Raw genomic sequence first — 23,026 nt, forward strand, 5'->3', positions numbered from 1 at the left:
GTAAAATCTTGATGAGGTTACAAAGGTAACAAATTCCGTGGTCAGCAATCAGGTTGTAAACATGTTTTGGCTGACATGAGCATGTAAAATGAAACAACAACAGATTCCTTTCAGAAAATGCAGAAAGGAAAATGTGATTTAAAACAGCAATTCAGTGAACTGCAGCAGTAAAGCAACAAATGTAGAAAGAAACTTAAAAGCAGTTAGCAAAACAGCATCTTTTTATATTTATGTCTACATCTTCAGATATCTTTAAGTTGTTCACGTTTCAAAGGATGAAGAACTTAAGTTCTAATCATCTAAAGATTTAAATGTTTGGCCACAACATCACTGGCCACATTTGAATCAATTTTCAAACATTCTACATATTAACTTGCTATTTCCAAGAATTGAAAAAATGAAAATTTTCTTTGGATTACCATAAAACAAAATCTAATGGCACACCAAGTACTAGCAAAGTGAAGAGGAAGAATTAAAACTCTACACACAGTGTTCTTATTGCCAGAAATGCATCTCAGACAATCTCTGCCCTCTTCTTCACAAAAACAGAACTGCAAACCACTTGTAGTGGGAGCATGTTTCTCCCCGCAGGCTTTTTTTTTTTTTTTTTTTTTTTAATTCAGCACATGACTCACGTGGCTGATGCTTGTTCCAGTTTGTGTAGCTTACAGAATGATTTTTCCCATCTGTTGTTAGCCAAAAGTATTCTCCTGTGTTGTTAAGGTCTTGCAGCCCTATCCAAAAATAAGTTCTCTCAGATTTTACCACACTACGGATCATGCTGGTAATAAAAGCTTGCTCAAACCTAATAAAACAATAAAGACAAAATGCTTATTAGTACAGAATAGGTCAACTGGCATTTTGGTTAGTAGATCTCATGAAATGACTTAAAATATCCAAGAAAATTATCTAGAAGTTACTTAATTATCTTTACAGAACTCTGTGGAAAATTTCACAGATCAGTTTATGATATAGCATAGTTTTTCCTTCCTTTTCTTCTTCCTCTACTCCCCTGCATTTGGGCACATTCAAAGAACAGTAGATAGAGAACTCCTAAGCTCAATGCTAATGCTGCAAGATGCTAAAATATAATATATTCATGATGAACAGATATAAATTAGAAAATCTTTGTATGAAGAAGAAAAGTTGGCAGGGTCATAATAAGGTACAGAATACAGAAAAGCAAAAGCTTTGCACAGAAGTATCTTATTAGAACTAGACACAAAAAAAATCAACATTAAGGAATCAGAGCAGAAAAACTCCAAGCACCAGCAAAAGGAGTCACTTTTACGCTCTCAAATTTCTTCATTAATGCTGTGTGAGACATTCAGAGTTTTCTTAAGTAGCATGTGTCTCACACGGTAATCTCTTCTTCACTTTATTAATATAAAGTATTTAGATGTAATTGGTACAACACAATAAAAAACTAACAACAAGCTTCCTTTGCTGCTCCAACATTAGAAGTGGAAACTAACATAATAAACAGTATTGGCTACATCCACCAAAAACACAGTAAAATCAAATAAACAGAAAAATACAGAACACATGCTTCCAGCGATGTGCAGTATGCCCTTAGCTCACTGTGAATTTTGAGTTGTAAATGCTCAGCTGCCCAGAATTTGTTCTTTATCCTTCTTGTAACATCTGTTGCTGCAGCACAGTATACTACTGCATTTATTGGGCACAATCATGAAACCACCTAGCAGGCCAAATTCCCACCACTTTAAATCTTCATGTTGGGGAGCTTGTCTTTCCCTAAAATTTTTAGCTATCACCATCTGATTGGTGGCAGTTACAGTACTTCCCTCTTAAACGGATGGGTGTAATGTGATGGAAAGCACAGTGACAGCAGAGCAGCAAGGTCCCAGGCTGCAGTAAGAAAGGATTTGCTCAAACGCAACAGCCATAGACACAGAAATAAAGGAAAGAAACTGCTTACCTTCAGCCTCAGGTACATACAGACCTCCAGTGAGATCCCCTCACCTCAACTGCCAACCCTTAAATGAGGTCTGGGGAGGGGTGGATCCTGGCGCCACCCCTTCTGATCATTCAGTGCACTGCATGCAGCTGAGCTCCCCTGCGTTGGCCCTGCTTTCCCACCAGGTGCTCAATCACTGCTTCAAGCCATGACTTAGCATTACCATTCTTTTTTTTTCCTGTTGTTTAGTGCATTGTTTGTCTTGTTTTTTAAATAATGAATACACATATGTTTAAGTATATATATAGTCTACCTGTAATGGGAATCCAATATATAGGGTAAATCATAAACAGACTAGAGAAAATTCAAGCATCTGGACATTTACAGAGAAGAAAAGCTTTGCTGAAGCTGGAATATGGGTAGACAGGAAAAAGAACAAGTGTAGACAGACATCAGATGCTTTTCAAACACTTATTCTCTCCCTCTTTTTGCTGAAGATTCACGTAAATGCTAAACTAAATAGAAAGATTCATAAAACATTACCTGATCTCAATTAAAATTTTATGCATTTTGATTATAAAAGTTAAAAATACTATAATTTTTCAGTATAGTTTTTCAAGTACACTAATTGAATTTCTTGAGGATGTTACATACCTCTGTATAAAGTGTTTTATTTAGATTCCTGCATGCTCATGTGTGGGCATTGCTATAAATCTAAATTAGACTTAAAATTGCTTTTTATCAAAATCATTGTCAATTAAAAATAAAGTAAAACACACCTTTTTTTTCTAGCTAATGTTAGTAATTATACTCAATTCTCAAACAAATATTATTTCATAATTGTAATTATCTTTTGCCATGCAACACTCTCTGAAGTTAGAACAGCTCTTGTTAGAAGCATCTTCACGCTGTCTGATAGGATTAACTACCTGTTTGTTACTGATACAAGTGCAGATGGGCAGAAATAACCACTGGAAGCATGTTCAAAACTTCGAGGGGTACTGTCGATTTTGTAACAATATCCACCATGTCTTTCCCATCCCTTAAAAGAAATGAACATTTTTTTATAGATTATTATATAGTATATAGATGTTAAGAATTTGATCCCCATTTGTCATTTCTGTCTGTTCATCACTCACAACCCTACAGCCCTCTTCCATGGCTCCAGAGCAGCTCCCCTCAAGGTCCCTAAGAGGTAGGTGAACTTAACAAAATGAAGTTTAAATCCTTAAAATACAAAAAAAAAAAAAACCCACCCCAAAACAAAAAAAACCAAAACAGTTTATTATACACATAGCAGTATCTTTAATGGGTATAGCAAAGATGTGGGCAACTTTAAGGCACTTCCTCCACACTTTTTTTTTTTCTTGCACATTATACTTTGAACATTGCTTTGCTGACTTAGTTAGGGGTATACCAAGCCTCTAGGCCATCTCTTTGGCACAAAGCATGTAGTAACACTCAACGGTTTACAGCTGTGTTAACTCACTGCTGATATTGAACACCTGAAGTACAAGTCAAACACTGCTCCATCGCAATCAGTTAAGTTACAAAAAAAAAAGTTACAGCTGCTCTTTCTCCTCACATGAAAATGGAAATATTTACTCCAGAAATACGCTGCCCTTTCATGCAGCAGTTCCTCCCAGTTATTCATTTCTTCTCAGCAATTTTCTTCCTTTTCAAAATTTTAAAAAAGGAAAGCAGCAACCATTGTGTTCTGATAATACAGAATTAAAATTAGGCATGCTCATGGCTCATCCAATGAGCTGGAACACACTGTCAGACTGCAGTTTGTCTCACTTCTCATTATTAATCTCTTGTCATCCACCTATGGTTGTCCAGAAGACCACACCAGGCCCAGTGGGAGCTCTGCCTGAACCAGTGCCCATGACATAGCTGCCTGGTGCTCCTGCCTGCACATTTTAAATAACCAGCAGACTATAGGAACAAGAAACCACCTCTGTACAGCTCATCTTGAAGCCACACAGAAAAGACAACCAACCAGCCTTGCTTTGCCTCTCCCATGAGGGAGCTTGCAAAGAGGAGCAAGAGGGAACCAGCACCAGAAGACAACCACTTTTGCTTAAGAATGTTTTTAATTGCTGTCAAGAGCATGCTGGGGACCCTGAACTGCTCTGCTGCCCTTTACTGTTATCCTCCTTCAGTGTAGTACCAGCTCCTGTGGCTTCCATATGCATGCTCAGATGCTCATTTTGCCAACAGAAATAAGCAAACCTGTGTTGGAAATCTTCCCTGTCTGTACAGCAAAAAGCTGGGGTTTCCCTGCCAGAGAGAGGCACCTGCAGGTGAGAAGGACTCTTCCACATGGTGGATTCTACAGTGGGTGACAAGACAGAGCATAGCAGCTTGTGTTTTGATGGGGATGTAAAGGTAGTGAGTACTGGGGAAGGAGAGGTTCAAGTATTGACAAAAAAATGCCCCTCCTGCACACAGCTTACTCATGGCCTGAATGCACTTCCTCCTGGTTCAACTCTCAACATTCTTAGCCTTTGAACAAGTTTCCCCTTCTCATTAACCTGTGCTCTGATCTTTTTGACAGGGTAGAGAAGTCAGAAATTGAATTAGCTGTGGGAGAGATTGTGGTACAAACAGTCAGAACAACAAACCACCTCATTTAGTCTGCAACCACCCAAGTGCTCTGCAGGAGAGCAGGTGAGAAATGGCCAAGCTTTTGTTCCCTCTCACTGAAGTTCTCCAGTGAACAAGTGTATTGCATCAAATGAAGCAAACACAGTCATCCTAACCTCCTGGAAATTTAAATTGGAAACAAATGGCAGTGCATAACCTTCCTCAAAAAGCTTTTTTGGTGCCTCAAGTCTGGAAAAAAGAAATTTGACACTAATCTTTATTAAAAATAATAACCATAATTGTGGAGTGACTGGAAGATGGTAAGCTTGCATTCAGGGCAAGCACAAGTTGAGAAATTCCAAACTTTCAAGGCTGAGTAATCTGTCACTAAAACTGCATTCAGTGCAAATAAACAGGAAGTGATGCTTATGAAGACCTCTCCTGCCCTCACTGAACTGTTTCACATGCAGCTTGAGGGACAAACTAACTCGCTTCTACACTGCAGGAATGAGATCTGCAGGTAATGTTCCATGAAAGCACCAGATTAGATAATAAGTAAAATTAAACATGAAGAATTATAAGGACAGAGAGAACAGAGAAAGTAATCGTGTCCTTTTTCTATTTATTTATTTATTTATTTTTGGAGTTGCAGCCCCCAATTGCTAAAAAAGTGTACTAGAAAGGAAGGGCAAGGATGATGAAATGTAAGGAGTTGTTTCCACATAATAACTGAGCAGGCTTTGACCCCTCAGCCTGCCGAAAAGAGATGCCTTAGGGCAAAGTAAAAAATCCAGAGTGCTGTGAGAGTGGATTACTACCCCAGTATGAGATTCTGGGGACAATAAAAGAAGCTAACTAAGAAGGAGATGGATTGAACGTGGAAGGGTAGTAAATTTATAGACCTCTTCACAAGTGTGGTGAATGCAAAGAATTCCCATGAGTTCAAGGGAAAGTTGGACAAACATTTGCAGAGGGAAAATCCAGTGTATCCTGTAAGATACACAAGTCATGAAAGGCTCAGGAAATCCCCAAAAGCTGTAGGTCAAGGGAAATTGAAAGAAACGTTATTCACATTTACCCTGTTCTGTTCTTCTCGACATCATTCGTGGCCACTAGTGGAAGGCAGAACATGAGGCTGATGGACCCTTATTCTAAGCAGCAGTCCTGCTCTGTACAAGGCATTATAGCTTTATTAGGAATTCTCTTAAAAATTCAGTTCCATTTGTCTACCACAGCCATAAAGACCGAAGTACAATTTAGTTCTAAATTTATTTTTTGATGCACCAATTAAAGTACATAAGATTAAATAAAGTCACCAGCACCAATACAATCAGCTCCATACATAAAAGCTCCCAGCTTGATCGTTAAGCAGATGACAATTCCACAGTCTGTTTCAAAAGCTGGTTTAAACAAAATGCCTAGAAGTGCCTAGAGAATCTGACCTTTGCAATGAAATATTTATTGGCGCTAATATCCTGCCAGCTAAGGAAAAAGAATAGTTGATTTGCTAAGGGAAGAAAGTGGTTAGCACCCTTTTGTCTTTGAAAGACAGAAGTGTAGGTTTCTGCTGTAACTTGATATGGATATTCTGCAAAAACTCCACTCAGTGGAATCACAGAAAATTTTAAGAGTTAGTTCATGTGATGCACGAGTTATAAAATCAACATGAGATAAAAGATAGGACCATAAAGCTTTGTAAAAATAAACAACTGTGCCTGAGGCCTGAGTCTACTAGCCTTTGAATATGAATGACAGTAAGAGGCTACCAAAGCAAAGGATCAAATGTGAGAAACAAGAAAGAAAAAAATGAAGAAAAAAAAAAAAAAAAATGGATAACTTCATGAAATAAAGAGCTGGAGCTGATCTGGAAAATTAGGCCAATACCTTACAACAACATACAAATGGAACATTAAAAGAGAGTTGTCAAGACAAAACATTTGAAATAAGACACAACTGTCAGTAAGATTAGAACTGACCTCTTTTGATTAAACGAACATGACTCTTCACATTAGAAAGAAATTTATAGAAATCAATGGCATGTCAAGAGGGTTCAACATATATTTTTAGCGGGTGTGGAACATCAACAAGCAGAAATTTATCCTGAATAGGAAGCTTGCCAGAGCACACCAAGCTGCTTAAGACCAATGGCTTTTAACTCTCCCTCCTGCAAGGTACTAAAAGTTTAAGTGCTGTCAGCTCGTAACTACACTTGGAAATCCTGATGCTCTGCACATTTTTCATGTAGTCAGGACTACAAGTTGTTCTTCACACTTGTAACACACAGAATTCTCAAGCAATAAAGTATATTGGTCCAAATGAACCAATCATCCTAAATTTTTGGAAATTTTAACCTCGATAAAAGCAGTAATGCTGGACCTGATCACTGTATTTCTGGGGAAAAACTGCATCCAGCTTCAAACAGGCCAGTTTCCAACTTCTTACAATTCAACTGAACTGAAAAAAAGGACCTAAATGTAAAAAAATGATAAATAAGCCAAATAGGATGTATTTCTGTTGATAGGAAAATTGAAACTTCTCCAGAGTTTCTAATAAAAATCAAAGAACACAAAATTGTTGTTTATACATAGTGGAAAGGAATCAGGATAAATAAAACCGTACTTCAGTATCTTACTACCAGTGAAATGCAAAGCCTAGAAGACTGAAAACTTATTGTAATGCCCTAATTTAGTTAATTGTGCTCCTCCTCATTTCTGTTTGAAAGTAAAAGGAATACTAATGTAGAGTGGAAGAGTTCATTCTCCGCGTCAATGAAACTGATTGTCTTTCACCCTGACATTCCTTTTAAATGTATGAAAACCATGTGTGGGTTGAGGCATCATATAACAGCCATTATTTGCACAGATGGCATACAAAAGGGTTTTTACTTTTGATCTAGAAAGAAGTAGGAACATGGGTCACAACTGCTGACAACAAAACGAGCCATGAGAGGCATCTTGGGAAAGCTTTTAATCTTACCTTAAATTTTTGTTTACATATTTTCAAGGCAATTAGGTTTTCCTAGGAAAACAGGCACATCTTCAGTACAAAAAAAATAAATTATCTACCTACCTATTTACATTCACACATTCTCCATCTACTTTTAAAGAATACCCATATAGTATTATTTTATCAGTAAGGTTCCGAAACAAACAACAACAACAACAAACCACAAAATCTCTTACCTCTGGACAACTTGATTCTGCATCAAAAGAAACACTGTTAATTTCTCCTGCTTTTTCACAAATGTAGAAAGATTTGTCTTCACATTGTTTAACTTTCCAATGTCCATCCTAAAGGACAGGGAGAGGGAAGGAGAGAAAAGAAAAGAAATATTATATTCTATACATAATCATATTCTCCTGCATATGTATATATATGTTTGTGTGTCTATAAATATTTATGTATAAAAATACACACACACACACACACACACACACAAATGATATTGCACAATTTCTCTTTCTTTTTAACTTTTCAATAAAAGCAAGTAACTGACTAGTTTTTCTTGCTTTATTCCTTTATTCACCCTTATATGGATCACTTATTTTTAACAACACTAATTTGAAAAGTCCTGCTGACAATCATACGAAAGAGGTTGTCTTCTAAAATCACTCCCTTAGATGTAATGCATTTTAACTAACTAAAACCATGGGCAAGCTTCCTTTCAGAATCACATAACAAACCTTCTTCCTATCTACTGCAGTATTTTATAAAACTAATCTTTATATCTGAACAGACCTTACTCAAAAAAACTACAGACTTTGTACAATATTCTTAGACTTCTATCAGTATTGGACATGGACTGAAAACAATGCTTGAAGCATTATGTCTTGAATCTCCTTTTCCACTACTTCCTATTAACTTTTATTTTTTGCTTACATTTGCAAAATTAGTCAAATATGGTTTAGCACACTTGAAACCAGAAATTTACTGAAGACCTATTTTGTGCTTCCAATGGGAGCTGACCTTTCCAGGTCACTTTAGTTGTCTTATCTTTCCCATGAACACTACTGTACCATGAATACCACTGTAACTTGAACTCACTACAAAAGAGACAACAAAAACTTTCTGATACAGCTTCTACACTTGAGTGAAATTTATTTCATTGAAAAACTAGATTATATTGCCCCTTAATCTAAGACAGGTCTTAGAAAATTTAAGTACTGTAAGATTAAAAGTAAAGTAAGTTTACGACTAAATTAAGAAAACAAAATTGTCAGTGCCATGAGTTATGTACTGACAGGACATAATCTAAGCTTACCTGAAAATTACTCCCAGTCTTACATCACCTGACTGATTTGGGGTCAGTCTTACTACTGCTAACTTTCATAGTTTTATGCAGGCCAAGACTGCTGTCTGGTTTTGAAAGATGCCTCACAGAAGTTATAAATACTAACAGCAACATGAAATTGACACAGTTGACCGTTTTTCAAAACATGAATTAGAAGACTTAAAGACTTGGACTGATGAGTCATAAACTGTTACTTGTTTTTTGTTGCTACTTGGATTTTACATTTCTTTGTCTTTATCAAAATACCTACTAATACTGGTTAGCTTCCATTTGGCAAGCTTTATGTATGTAATGTTTTTACTGAATATAAGCTCAAAATTGATGATTAATTTTTCTGTGTATCAGCACTGCAAAGTGTACTGGTTCCTAAAAGCCACGTTGCATTTATCACAACTTGAATATATTAGGAATAAAAAGACAGTCATACAATAGATTGTGATTTACAAAAATATCCATAGCGAGAAAATAATTTATTATCAACTGAAATAAAAGTGACCATCATGTTCTCTCAACAAGAAAAGGAAACTTACAGGTCCTTGTGCTGAAACACACAGTTGTCCTATTCTTTGGAAGGTAGTAGGTTCTTGGCTGTGCCAGTATGAGAACTTCACTGGGGTGCCATCTGACCACTCAAAAACAACTGAAATGTTACTACTATATAATCCAATCCATGTTTCAGTTACATTTTCTGTAAAAGAATAAAATATATTTTAATGAGGAAGAAAATATGCCCATTGTTCCTGTAATATCAATGCTACTACTAAAATTACTCATCAGATTTCAGTAAGAATTACTCTAATTATGCATTCTTTAGACAACAGGGACCATCAACTGCTTTTGTACATCTGGCACCTCCCCCCCCCCCCCAAAGAGGAATCTACCAACAGTTAGCTACAGTAAAACTTTGCAGCACCGACAAGGCCAAGCTGCAAAGAAAAAGATGCTCTGAATTGTTGTTACTTCTAATCACAATTCTTGCATAAGGAAAATTTTTGAGTACTTTGCAGCAGTTTGCACAGAACCAGTCAACAACAGGAAAAGACAAAAGCCGGACTGCTGAAAGTTCATGATAAGGGTGGTAACATCAATGAAAACTGACCCGGTTTCATGAGGGCCAGTTCTAACTTCTGCTATAACCACTACCTGCCATTTGCCCAGCGTGGTCCAGTGCAAATGCCACACTCTCAAATGAAGCGCAAGCAGCAATCTTACAGAAGCCTGGGTGTGATGCACTCCTGAAACACCAAGGGCATCATACATTTTCTCACCGTGTTCCAATATGTCTATTCATTACTTTATTGTGTTTATTGGAGGAAGAGAAGCTTTACATTTTTAAGACTCCTAGAAGGAGCACACATCACACTTCCCTCTTCTGTTAACAACATTTGGGTGTGTCACATAATGTAGGCTAACAATGTTCTATGGCTGCACGGAAGAGCATCACAAAACAATTGAAGAAACACTGCACACTTTAACTCCTAAAACTCACCACGTTGAAGCAAGTTACGGAGCAGTTCTGCATCTGCCATGGAGGATATACTAATGAGCCCGCTGCTGTCACTTTGGCATGAGATCAAAGCATCATTCCAACTCTTCCCCTCTTTATGAAGTCTGTAGCAGTTGCGATTGTACGGGTACCAGCCAGCATCACAATGAGTGGCATAATACTTCCATGTATCTTTTAATTAACCATACAAAGTTAGAGTATATTAGAATATTAAATAGAATTACCAAGGTTGTACTGTGTTTATAATGCATGCAGAACTATTTTCTTAACTTCAAATGCTGAAAACAGAATCATTCCGAGGAGGACAAAACACATGCTCTGTGGAACATCAGCTACAGAATTTTTCCCACCTTATTTTATGACTCAACCATTTAGGTTGCTAGACTAGTACAAACACTAATAGAACTGTTATTCAGTTTAAAACTTGTTGCATTTCCTTATTACCTTTGGGCCTGATCCAAAACCAGCTGAAACTCTTACAGATAGATGTTGCATTGCTGACAACAATAGAATACCTGTAAAGAGTGTGGGTAAGTCCCATTTCATTGTCTAAAACAGGCAGGGAAATTTCTGATTTATGAGGAAAAAGTTGAACTTATCTGGTTTTATAAAAGCAGTGTTTAATATCCTAAGGAACATAATTCTTTGTTTAAGTTTCCCACAGAACGGGAATCTGAGGCATTCTATACACTAGTGTTATATTAACGATTTAAAAAAATACACACACACAATTCTTTTTCAGTGTAAGAAAAGCATGTCATGTCATAAAAATAACTGCAAATTTATGCAACTTTATCCTCTGCAGGCAATTGGTTAAGTCCATTCTAAGCTTAACTTTCAGCTTCCATTTTTTAACTTCCATTCTAAGGCTACTTTTAAATTCAAAATTGCGGCTGTATTGAAATACAAAGAGACTGAGCATTTTGTAAGCCTCTGATAGTATAAGGAATCGATTAAACGCTGTGTGTATTGAAATTATGTGTCAGTTTCCAAACTCTCAAGGTGTTGTCCAGGACTGCATTTGAGCAGAAGAAACCGTTACCACTTCAGTTAAGGTAAATGGCATTCAACTTAAACTAGCAAACCCACACCATATACTGCAACTAACATTCTGTTCTGATGACTTTGTATTCAGGTAGCTTCCTCGTGCTCTCTTTCCGTCTTCACAAAAAGGACACAGTAACACTGAAAGACTTACCCAGTGTTTCGTGCTCTGTCTTATTTAAATATTTCTTGCATACAAAAGGAAATCCAGATTCACATAAGTAACTTTTCCAGGCATATTTCAATTTTGAACTCATCACTGCACAATGATTTTCACTAGAACGGTCCTCAGAAACATCTGTAAACACATTTTTTGAGAAGCACACAATTACAAAAACTCCATTGTTGTAAAACAGTGCTGTGCTCTTATTCTCTTATTGAATGAATGTATAAGCAGCCCTGCACACTCGAACTTCCAGCAGTGTTAAACTAATGCTATGGACAGCTTAACATTAACCACCACTTATACATGTGGCAATCTTTCCACAAGTGTTGGGTGCTGCTGTCACATGTGAGGCTGAAACAAGTTGTGGTGTCAACATTACACGTGCTGGAGGACAGACCTCAAAATGCAGCAAGCCAAGTCGCAAAGCTCACCTTAATTGCACATTACCGTAAACAAACTAAAACTCCTTGCGACAAGGTAGAACATAGTTATTAAATATGCAACTGGAATCTTAAAACACCCTTAAAGCAGGTGACAGAAGGCCTAGTTCATTAACACTGAACAGATGCATTTCAGTGGATGCCCCATCCCGAGAAGAAGCTTTAGTTCATGAGCTGAACAAATATTTCAACAGAAAGTTACACAGATTCACTTGTTTCACTTTTCAAATGTAGCTGTAGGAACAGCACTCCACAGCTGCAGTTACAGAGAGCAACAATGACACAGCTAAAACAAAGCCATACCTGCTCTCCAGTTGACAAATACCAGTGGTGCTCCATCCGACCACTGCCAGCCAGCACCTTCCTCTAGCTGATTCAGGCCTGTCCACAGCACAGTATCTGTGATGTTTAACTGTCCTAGAACAGACAAAGTAGACTCCATACATTCCCCATCTTTAAGTATCAGCAGGTATAGATACACTTCTTGCTACAGTAGAAATAAAACAAAATTTCACATTGGTTTCCAGAAAGCTCATGCTGTTCTTTCTGTCCTATCATTTTGTTACTCAACACAGAGCTGAGGAGGAATAAACTCAAAGGTCTGCATCCCTTCAAAAGCCGCCCATCCTGTGTAAGCTGTTACTGACCTTAGAAGCGACAAGCAGCTGCAGAAATGCCAGCCTGACTTGGCTTGTCTTCAAACACAAACCAAACAATTTCCACTCTCTCTGCAGCCTGTATATATATCAAAAAGCTAACAAAACGATTTTTAAAACTTCCTGTCAGCTTACATCCTGCTATTGAAAACCAGCAATAATAGGAAGGAACCTGAAGCCACCTTTCGCAGCACAGTTCAATTGCCTGTTCCTTCACTTGGTCCTCTTTGCTAGCACTGAACCAGCATCAGAAGACTGCCCAGAACCAGCCTGAGACTCATTCCGCACAGAGATCTTATCCAAGAGGGAACTCCAATTGATTATAAAAACAACTTTGTCTTTTCTTTCCCCCCATAGAGATAGATTTATTTCCAGGCTACCACCAAACTAAACAGCCAGCCAGTCCCCCCTGTGGACCCTAAGCACGCACCCACACCTAGCACTAGCAGCACACAGGGCCTACTCACGGCTCAAGTCGCTGACATAGCTCTGCTCCTCAGGGCTAGTGATGCTGAGCAGGTCTCCTCCCTGTGCCTGGCAGGCTGCCCGTGCCTCGTGCCATGACAGCACGGCTGATGGGTTGAACTGGTAGCACACGTGTGTGGCCGGGTTCTCCTTCCAAAATGTGCCGCAGCTATGCTCTGCTAAGAAACAGGCTCATCACCCATAGCAACAAGACTATAAGAAGTATGGCACTGTCAGCAATTTACTTAATTAATGACAGTAGCATCACAACAGAAGCATGACAGTCAACCCCTCCAGTATCCCTTTGTAACATGCAGGTACAGACAGAAGAAGAGGCGCATTAACTGAATAAAATACCACTCCATTTCCCAGGTGGTTGATAAATCCTTGGGAGCTGCTCTGCAGCTGGTGGCAATTTTCACAGCTCCCATGATGCCAGCAGAGCCACATTTTAATTCACACCAGCTGATCCTTGCTTCCTTGAGCTGATGTGCAATAAGCAATGAGTGCCTCACCCAACTTGTGATGAAGCAGTTTCCTTCTATCTGGTACTCAAGAGATTAAAGCTACTATAATTACAAAACATAAGCAGGTCTGAAAATACCCTCTGATACAACAATTCCCTGGAAATTCCCATTATGAAATCACATTTCCAGATGTTTACAGCATGCTTTGGAACAGAGATCTGAGACAAAGGCTGACCTGGGAGGGCTTTTCCAAACCACTCTATTGACAGAAGATAATATTTTGCTTATTTATGAAATAATCTACAAGTTGCTATGCGTAATATTTAATATTCATGAACACTACACATCCAAAATTTTTCATACAGCAAATATCTTCAAAAATCTTCTTCCAAGTGTCTTAGGCCCCAAAACGTAAGTATCCAAAGAGTGCATGGATTAACAGGAAGGTAAAAGATGTGATGCAGTCAAAAGCAGAATGTCCTTTTGCAGGAGCAATCCTTCCTTTGCATAGCGATGTTGGAGAGAAATGCGGCACAGCAGCAGGGCACAGCCAGTGGACAGCACAAAGCAGTGAGCACCTGACATCTTTTTGCTTTCCCCTGGAACTGTGCTTTTGGGACAAGGACTTGGGTCTCCAAAGGCCAAACAAGGCAAATCATGATAGTCTGCTACAGTCTCCTCTTTGTTTTTTAAAAGAGACATTCATTCCCCCCAAACAGAAAGGAAGGAACCTTGTAATCCATAAAAAAAAGCATGTCCTACGTTTATTAAAACAGATCACAAATACTATAGGAGTAAAAAATAAAAAATAAAAAATAAAAAGATAAAAGTGAAAACAAGCAATGCCTTACCAGCACCAGGACAAAACCCCCATTTTTCATCTTGTTCGTAGTGACTTGTTGTGGCACACCACTCAAATTCCTTTCCATCTCTGGTACATTCATAATACCACTTGTTGTTATACTTAAATGGAAAAACACATGGGAAACCGAAGGAATTTCCCAGCAAGGTATATGTTTCTGTAATAAATGAAATGTAGAGATTAAAATAACACATCCACAGAAATGTCTTCTCTCCCATATTTCATTATTTCTGTTTATAACAGCAATAATTAAATGTAAATATCTTAGGTTATTTTCTAATTTGAATTTATAAACGATACCACAACATTATTACAAGTATGGGCAGCATAACTTCGGTAAGCAGAATTTGGAAATGTTAAGTTGATTAAATTTATCACCATGAAACAGAGCACATTCTCATAACTTACTGCAATTAAAGAAAACAACAACAAAAACAGAGCAATTATCATATAAAATCTGCATTTAAGTGTGTAGATACCATAATCTGGACATGCTTGGATGCAACCTCTGTTTGTTTTTTATTTCCTAGTATATGACAGATAAACAATCTAGTATAATTTCCCCTGCTTCTCCCACTCTTACTTAAATGGATTTCTAATGTTTTCTCCATTCTTATTGTCATCCTATGGGAAAGAAAATCTGAAAGACAAAGGAATATTAAATAAACCATTTAAAATAAATTATTATACCAGGGAGAAAGATAATCTAACTAAAGCACTAATCTTATGCACTTTTGTTGTCACATCAATTAATGCCTTATTAACTATTTTAAACATTGCCCTACTGCATTTTTAGTACTGAGAGAATCAAGTGCAACTGCAAGCTGTAACAGCATTACCTCTGTATCTCCTTAACCCCAGAGCACGTGCTTCTAGGAAAGGTCAGAAGACCACAGCCACACTTGGAACAAAATTGTTTGCCAAAGATTCCATGCTGATATGCTAAAGATCGAAGTCCTCTGACTACAGAGGATGGACACGCTCCCAGCTTCCCAGAGGTTTCCAGAGTTAATGGCTGGCTGCACACACACGAAAAATGCAGTTCATGGATTGTAAATCTCCTTCAAAGCCTTCTGATATAACAGATGATACAAAGAAAATGGATTACAAGAAACGAGGCTTGCACCTCTGCCTGCTATCACTCTGCTAACTGCAAGAAATTATCTCCTTCCTGGCAAGAAATTAAATTTGCCAGCTCCAGTCCTTTCACCATAGTTAATGCATCGTGTTTTGAAGGCAGGGATCACCTCAGCCTGGTGGACTAACAGGCTGTCTTGTACTTATCTGTATGTGCTGAAATGGAAGGAAGAAAACAGAAAATGGAAGTGAGAGAGGCTTTGCCAAGGCTCTCCTTTATTTTGATCCTGAAACTCCTGGATGTTGCAGACCTAGGACTAGACCAGATCTACTTCCATCTTGCTGAGTGTACATAGCAAATGTGTAGGACTCTTTATGGTTTCAAATGTTTTCTATCTGATCTTAAGCATAGACTCTGTTAGGTTTTAGAGAAGAAGTTGGATGCTACCATGCTTCCATAGGCATCACAGCTCCCAAAGGAGCTGCCTGGCAGGGATCAGCAGCCAAGCCCAGCTGCACCTGAAGGGGAAACCACCGAGACCCAGAGCTCCACAGTCCCAAAGCCATGTTCAAGTGCTAAATATCAACAGCTCCAGTCAGAGACATGCCGTGCAAACACTAGGTCATTCTTCTGAAGAAATGCTGTAGGAGAAGTTGAGGAAGGAGCCAGAGTGTGCCAGTCTGAGGCAGTTCATGGAAAATGAGCTTATCTTAGTCCCTGTTCCTGGAACACTGCTAAGGTCTGCAAGTCTGGATCCTGACTTACAGTTCTGTGCCTTCACTAGCTGTACAAGATGATTCATCACAAGCCTGATTTCTGTTGCAGAGTTTGACATGTTCAGAGTCCAGGTGCTGAGTTTCGCAAACCTTTGATTAATGCACACTGCAACCGCAGGTGACCATCAGAGATCTGAATTCCAAACCCTGTATCTCTCTTTAGGTTTAATTGATAATGAGAGCTAACGAACAGAAAATCCTTAGTTTAGCTTGAGCATCTGAAATAGGTGTTTCCTGGTTTGCAAAGGTATGAGTGCTTTGGGGAGGACTGGGAGGAACCATGTCATAGAAGAGGAGAAAAATTAATTCAATACAATATTGCATATTAACACAATGTTCCTTCAGAATTACTTCTGAAAATTTTCCTGTACACATTTATATGATGATATTTTATTTTTACCTTGGAAAGGATGTTCACAAATGTCTTCATCGTAGGACATGTACTGGATCCACTGATGATTAGATTTTTTTTTTGCTATAATATGTTTGCTGTTTTCAACAGCTAATTTGTACTCTGATACACCAACCAGTGCTCTGCCATCACAATTCCACCATAATGAGTACTGATTTGAATCACACTCAAGCATAGTCAGTGGCTGTTCTGGTCTACTGATGTTCAGTCCAAGACAGGTACTTCTGCCTATGTTGAAAAGACGACGATTGGATACCCATTTCCACAGCATGTTTTTGGAGAGCTGACTGCAGTCTTCCAGAACCAGGCCATCTGTGTCCACTTTGATGCACAAGTTAGAGTCTGAACTTTGGATAATAAATATCCCTTTATCTGCACAGGGAAAAAAAAAAAAAAAAAAGCAAAAAAATCTCAGTCTATAGAATGCTGCAGATGATCAAATAGTACTGGAAGACAAATCCTTTTGTTATTTATGAAGAAAGCAGAAAATATCCACCAGAATGACTGACACTTCAAAAAAATAACAATACTGATCTAAATTTACTGCCATTTACAAATATGTGGACCATTTGCTGGATCACAAGTGTGGGGTTAGGACAATATATCTCAAGTTGGTCATCCAAAAATACATGGTTCTTAAAACATCAGTCACATTTGAGGAATTAAAATGCCATTTGCTAAGAAATAGCCAGTAATGCAGCATAGGTTTAAGTATCACAGTAAGTTATGCTGTGAGCTGCAAAATAGTTCTCTGTGGTGGACTTGAGATTCTAATTAAGGTAAAGGTTAAAAAATTTAAGTATAAATTGCTGTGCTAATTCCTCACTATTTGCAACAACAGAGGCATAAAACATATGCTGCATTGTAAATGTGATATAGAAAAGGCAGGATTTATCTCAATCACAACAGCCCATGCGTGTTGTTCATCTGCACATGACCGCTTGGGACCACAGCACACATGCAGGGTTAGCCTGACATCTCAGCTTTCTTGGAATCAAATAGAAACTCACTGAACTCGGTGACATCATGTTGTAAGCATGTGAAGAGTCAGCTATTTAAGGTCTTCTGAAGAAATGCCTAGCTGAGCATATAGACTGAAAAGGAGAAGAACTGAGGAACTGGAAATCAGCAAAATACAACTCTGTAACAGCTCAGCGATTTGATTTGTACTGAAATCCAATGACAGTTAACTCATGGAGTTCCTCTCCCATTGCAGGAGAGATTTTATGCTTCGGAAGATTATGCATTGAAAATCTGAGTAGCATTTCCATTTTGCCATAAAATTTTGCAATAATTATTTCTACCATATGTGCTTTCAATCTTCTATAATTCACTACCCCTAATGTCCTGAAGCAGTAATAACAACAAAAGATATTCCACATCTGGAGCATGAGAAGAAGAAGCCCACCCAGATGCTGTGCCTGGTTTCAGCCCCTATAGTTTGGGTGCAGCTCACCAAAAGAAAGGCCTCAGCCAGCAGCAGGACAGTGCAGTATGACAGACAGTAGAGAGCTCACCAGCATACAGTACATACAACAAGCAGGATATAGGTTACAGCTCGGTGTTTGGTTGCGGATTCTGCACAGAGCTCATGAGCACTCAGACATACAGAGAGGACAGGTCATTCTGCCAGCTCTGTCACTGATATCAGTGACACTGTGACATATATCCAAGGTGTGCCTTTGCTTTTGTGTTTTCAGTGACATTGTACAGATTGTGCTTCATACTTCTTGTCCAACCCAATCCTCCACAGGCCACGCAGGTGACACAGCCTCTAACCGCAAACACAGAAAACAACATCAGATAGGGGTACTGTTTCTCATGATGAGTTCCTACAGCAGCCTTATTTTCACCAGCCAAGAAAATGACACTGTTAATTTGCCAGGTAAGTGAAAGTCGTTAACACCAGTAAACACTGATCAGTGAGGTTAACTCATCATGATACTGGAATTTACATATAAAAAAAGATCTTATACAAATTCCCATGTAACAGCAGCCTGAGTGTGTGAGGAACAACAACAACAAACAATCCAAAGATGAAAAGTCTACAACTGAAGTGATCCAAGACAGCTAGTGTGGCTTCAACAAGAGCAGATTGTATCTAACCAATTTGGTGGCCTCCCATAATGGAGTGACAGCATCAGATGACAAAAGAAAACCAGCTGATGTCATTTATTCATATTTCTGTAAGGTCTCTGACATGGTTCCACACCACAACCTAATCTCTAAATTGGAGAGAGGTAGATTTGAAGGTTGGTGGCCTACTTAGCATATAAGGATCTGGCCGGACAGCTGCAGCCAGAGAGCTGTGGTCAACACTTGTATGTCCAGGTGGAGGCCACTGACAAGTGGTGCCCACTGGGGGTCTATTTTGGGACCAGTGCTCTTCAACTTCATTACCAATTGTATACACACTGGGATCAACTACATCCTCAGCAAGTTTGCTGATGATACCAAGCTGAGTGGTGCAGTTGATACAACAGAAGGAAGGGGTGTCATCTAGAAAGACTTGGACAAGTTGAAAAGTGTGCTTATGTGAACCTAATGAGGTTCAGCAATGCTAAGTGCAGGGTGTTGCACTGGAGTCTGGACAATCCCAGATATGTGCACAGACTGGAAGAACTCATTGAGAGCAGCCCTGCAGAGGACTTGGGTGTCCTGGTGGACAAAAAGCTGGACAAGAGCCAGCAATGTTCTCTCACAGCTCTGAAAGCCAACAGTAGCCTGGGCTGCATCAACAGAGGGCTGGCAGCAGGGCAAGGGAGGTGATCGCCCCTCTCTGCTCTGCTCTCATGAGTCCCACCTGTGGTACTGCAGCCAGACCTGGGACCCCCCAGGATAAGAGACACAGATCTGCTCAGGCAGGTCCAGAGGAGGGCCATGAAGATGATCAGAAGGCTGGAGCACCTCCTCCTATGAAGAAAGGCTGAGGGAGCAGGGCTAGATCAGTTTGGAGAAGTGAAGGCTCTGGGGAAAACTCACTGCAGTCTTCCAGTACTGAGGGGAGCTTTTGAACAGGAGAGAAAACAACTTTTTCAACAATCATATGGTGATAGAACAAAGGGAGAGGGGAACAAAAAGAACGGTGCTTTAGGTTAGATGTTAGGAGGGAATTTACTCAGAGTGCGGCGAGGCACTGGCGCAGGTGGCACCAAGAAGCTGCAGATGCTCCATCCCTGGGAGCACTCAAGGCCAGGCTGGATGGGGCCCTGGACAGCCTGATCTGCTGGGTTGCAACAAGCCCATGGCAGGGGTAGTTTGAAGTGAATGTTCGCTGAGGTCCCTTACAATCGAAAGCATTCTATGATTCTATGACAATTTGAGAACCCTCAAGAAAACATCTGCATGCCCTTATCAGCAAGATTCTCAAGAGCTGCAGCGGCTGCTGACAGAAGATAAATTTTATAGAGACCTCACAAAAAAACCCAACTGAAGAACAGCAAGGAGACAACTGGAGCAACCCTGTGGCTAAGGACCAGGAGGTGAGGTTGCAACACCCATAGGGCCCAAGGAGAGAATCCTGCACTTCAGCACATGACATTTCCCTTTGGAAACAACTTCCTCCTACAATCCGTATGAAGACCAGGTGACAGCACACAAGTGCTGTGTGCCAGAATCTGTGAACACTGAGCTGGGAGCTGAGCATGTATCTCCAAGTTCCAGTTACTTGTGTTTACTACCACGAATAATACATAATAGAGCTAGAAGGACAAGTTATCTCCGCTTCCTTCCTCCTCACCTCCCACATCCTTCCACCCCAAAAAGCAGAGAGAATTTCTGGCGTGGCAATAAGGAAAACAAGGGTAATTTATTGGGAGTGCGGAAAACGGTAACCGCGTGAGCTTCTGGACCAGGTGCAGGGAAACCAGCGAGCAGCGGCACCGCTGCCGAGCACCGGGCGGCACGGCACGGCACGGCACGGGGCCCCCTCGGCCCCTCTCCCTGCCGAACCCCCGCGGCTAGACCCGTAGGACCCCACGCAGAAAGCCTGGCCGCCCCCACTCCGGAGCAGTGACGCGCACCCCACGCACGGCCGCTGGCCGGAGAAACGGCCGCCCCTCCCGAAGTGTCGCCCCGTGGCCGTCACTCACTCCGAAGGGAGGGCAGCTCGTCTCGGTCGAGGGCGGCGTCGCCCCGCGACAGGCTGCGGCCGCCCAGCAGCAGGCAGCACGCCAGGAGCAGCACGCCCAGCATCGCCGAGGCTTGGTCACGGCACGGCTTGGCCCGGCTCGGCTCGGCCCGGCCCGGTGCGGCGCGACGCTCAGCCGCTCCACTCCGCGCCGGGCGACCGGCCCCGTAGAGCCCTGCCCCGGGGAGGGCAGAGCAGCGATCCCACCCCGCGGAAGGCGGGAGAGGTGCGGGGCGGGGGTGCGCCGAGGGGCCGCGGGGCACTGCCGCCTCAGGTCGCTGGGGCCGGATCGGGGGGGGAGAGGGAGGGACGGCCGAGAGCACCGGGTCGCACAAGGGCAGAGCCGCGCGTGTCCCTCTTGCAGGCTGTCAGAGCGTTCGCTCCCCGCGCTCCAGTTCACTTATACTTGAGGGAGCCATGTGGCACCAGGACACTGGGAAGAGAAACCACTGAGAGCACAGTTTGCCTTCATCAGCGTGCCGCTCTGCTGCAGCACATCTCCACGGATGCAAAATTTACTCAGGCTTGGTTTCAGCTCGGCCAGCTTGTCAACTCAAGGCATTTTTGACGTGGGGAAAAGTAATTTCCTAATTCCGTTTTCTACATAGCCGTCCTTGAGTGGAAAGCTCTCGGGAACTCCCCTACTTCAGGAACGGTTCAGTCTTACAGAAACTATGAGCAGTGGGGGAAAGGCGAAAGCAGAAGCTCAGGGCTGAAGATGGCTTTACTGGAATCTGCTCACAACTCAGCTGTCATCAGCACAGGCTGGTTTCTGCGTGGTTCCGCATTCACAGTAGACAAATTGGTATAGAGCCATATACATCGATGCGTAAGCACAAACATACCCTGCTGGGACACCTGCATCTCCCATGGCCTCGGTCCCTCCATGCTCACCTCAGTCATGGTGTGGGACTCCAACCTCTGGGCTTGGGTGGTGTGTGAGAAGGAGCTGAGCAACTCAAAGCAGCTTGAGGGCAGGAGGGTTTGCTCCCCATGTAACAGGTATCCTGCCTTCAGAAGGCAGGAGGCTGCCAGCCCTCAGCTGCTGCAATGGGCCTCTGAGAAGCAGCAGCTTTCAGAGGAGCTCAAATTTTAGGAGAGAAGTTCATTAGCAAGCAGGTTTTGAGAATTTGGCCCCTCTGGCCTGTCTCAGTCTCTTCAGGAGTATTTGGTGACTGCTTTGAATCCAGAGCTTCAAGCAGGCTTACAGGCTCCAGAACACACAGCAGATTTACTTTCCTGCCTGTGAAGGCAGAGGTGCCACTGGGCAAAACCAGGGCTGCTCTGGGCTATGGGAGCACCAGCACAGAGGGATTTTTCGACCTAGACCAAATATATTTGTGTTAATGACAAATTAGCAACTTGCTCATTCTGAGCAGCTTTACTTCCTTTTTTCTTTTTCTTCATTTTTCAGGTTTTCCTTCCTGGGGAAAAAAAAAAAAAAAAAAAAAAAAAAAAAAAAAACCAAAAACTGTACCATCTAGGAACTGTTCTGTTCTTACTAAACCAGTAAATTCCTACTAGAGCAGCTGCTGCAGTTGCACTGCTCCGGGTATTTCTAGCTGAGCTATTCTGTGTTACAGTAATAAAAGATCATTGTGGGCATACGGGTTTGTAAAACCAACGTGATGATCTGTTTTTTGAAGATCCTTAATTTCAACAGTTATTTTTCTTCATTTGATATATTCTCAGGATTCATTTCTCTTGCACTTTTAACACTGTGGGGATTTTATATTTTTTTCTTCTGTTTGGTTTGAGTTCTTTGGGGTTTTTTTGGTTTTTTTTTTTTTTTTTGGTTGTTTTGTTGTTTTGTTTTTTACATGTATCCTTTTTTTCAAATTTCCCATAGCCTAAAATAGAAGCCACTGAGAGTTTGTCACATGGTAATTATATTATAATTATAGGTTTGATTTTTAATTTCGTTTTGGAGGAAGTATGCCTTAACCTCTCACTTAAAAGGACCAACAGCAACTAGAATTTTGAAGCCTGAAGTTTTCCAAACACGGTTAACTTCCAACTACTGAACACTGAATAGAAATTTCCTGTTTCTTCATACATAAAGAGCTTGTTTTTATTTATACTCCTACCTCATCTAAATGTGGAAGCAGTAATGAAAAAGCCACTGTTGAGTGAAGTTGGCCTATGGAAAAATAGCATTTAAAAATATGTATAATAACTTGGGAACTTTATCTATCTAAATGCAAGAATGTCTTGAAACTATTATAT

The 23,026-nt window shown here is 40.6% G+C and overlaps 1 protein-coding gene across 2 annotated transcripts in view; it reads right to left on the minus strand.

Moving 5' to 3' along the window:
• PLA2R1 (phospholipase A2 receptor 1) overlaps positions 1-20,865 on the minus strand; it is a gene marked incomplete at both ends in the record, with an annotated part of 35,475 nt that extends 14,610 nt beyond the window's left edge. Inside the window, 11 exons of one of the 2 annotated variants that reach the window (XM_079539199.1) lie at positions 636-805; positions 2,848-2,960; positions 7,690-7,797; positions 9,329-9,486; positions 10,288-10,476; positions 11,504-11,647; positions 12,259-12,372; positions 13,079-13,252; positions 14,395-14,562; positions 16,660-17,043; positions 20,763-20,865. In XM_079539199.1, the coding sequence (XP_079395325.1) occupies positions 636-805; positions 2,848-2,960; positions 7,690-7,797; positions 9,329-9,486; positions 10,288-10,476; positions 11,504-11,647; positions 12,259-12,372; positions 13,079-13,252; positions 14,395-14,562; positions 16,660-17,043; positions 20,763-20,865 (1,825 nt within the window). The remainder of the gene's footprint in view (positions 1-635; positions 806-2,847; positions 2,961-7,689; positions 7,798-9,328; positions 9,487-10,287; positions 10,477-11,503; positions 11,648-12,258; positions 12,373-13,078; positions 13,253-14,394; positions 14,563-16,659; positions 17,044-20,762) is intronic. The other variant, XM_079539200.1, reaches the window with a different exon arrangement.
• Between the last annotated feature and the right edge of the window lie 2,161 nt (positions 20,866-23,026).

Source organism: Tetrao urogallus (genome assembly GCF_951394365.1).
Source record: "Tetrao urogallus genome assembly, chromosome: 8".
NCBI lineage: Eukaryota > Metazoa > Chordata > Aves > Galliformes > Phasianidae > Tetrao > Tetrao urogallus.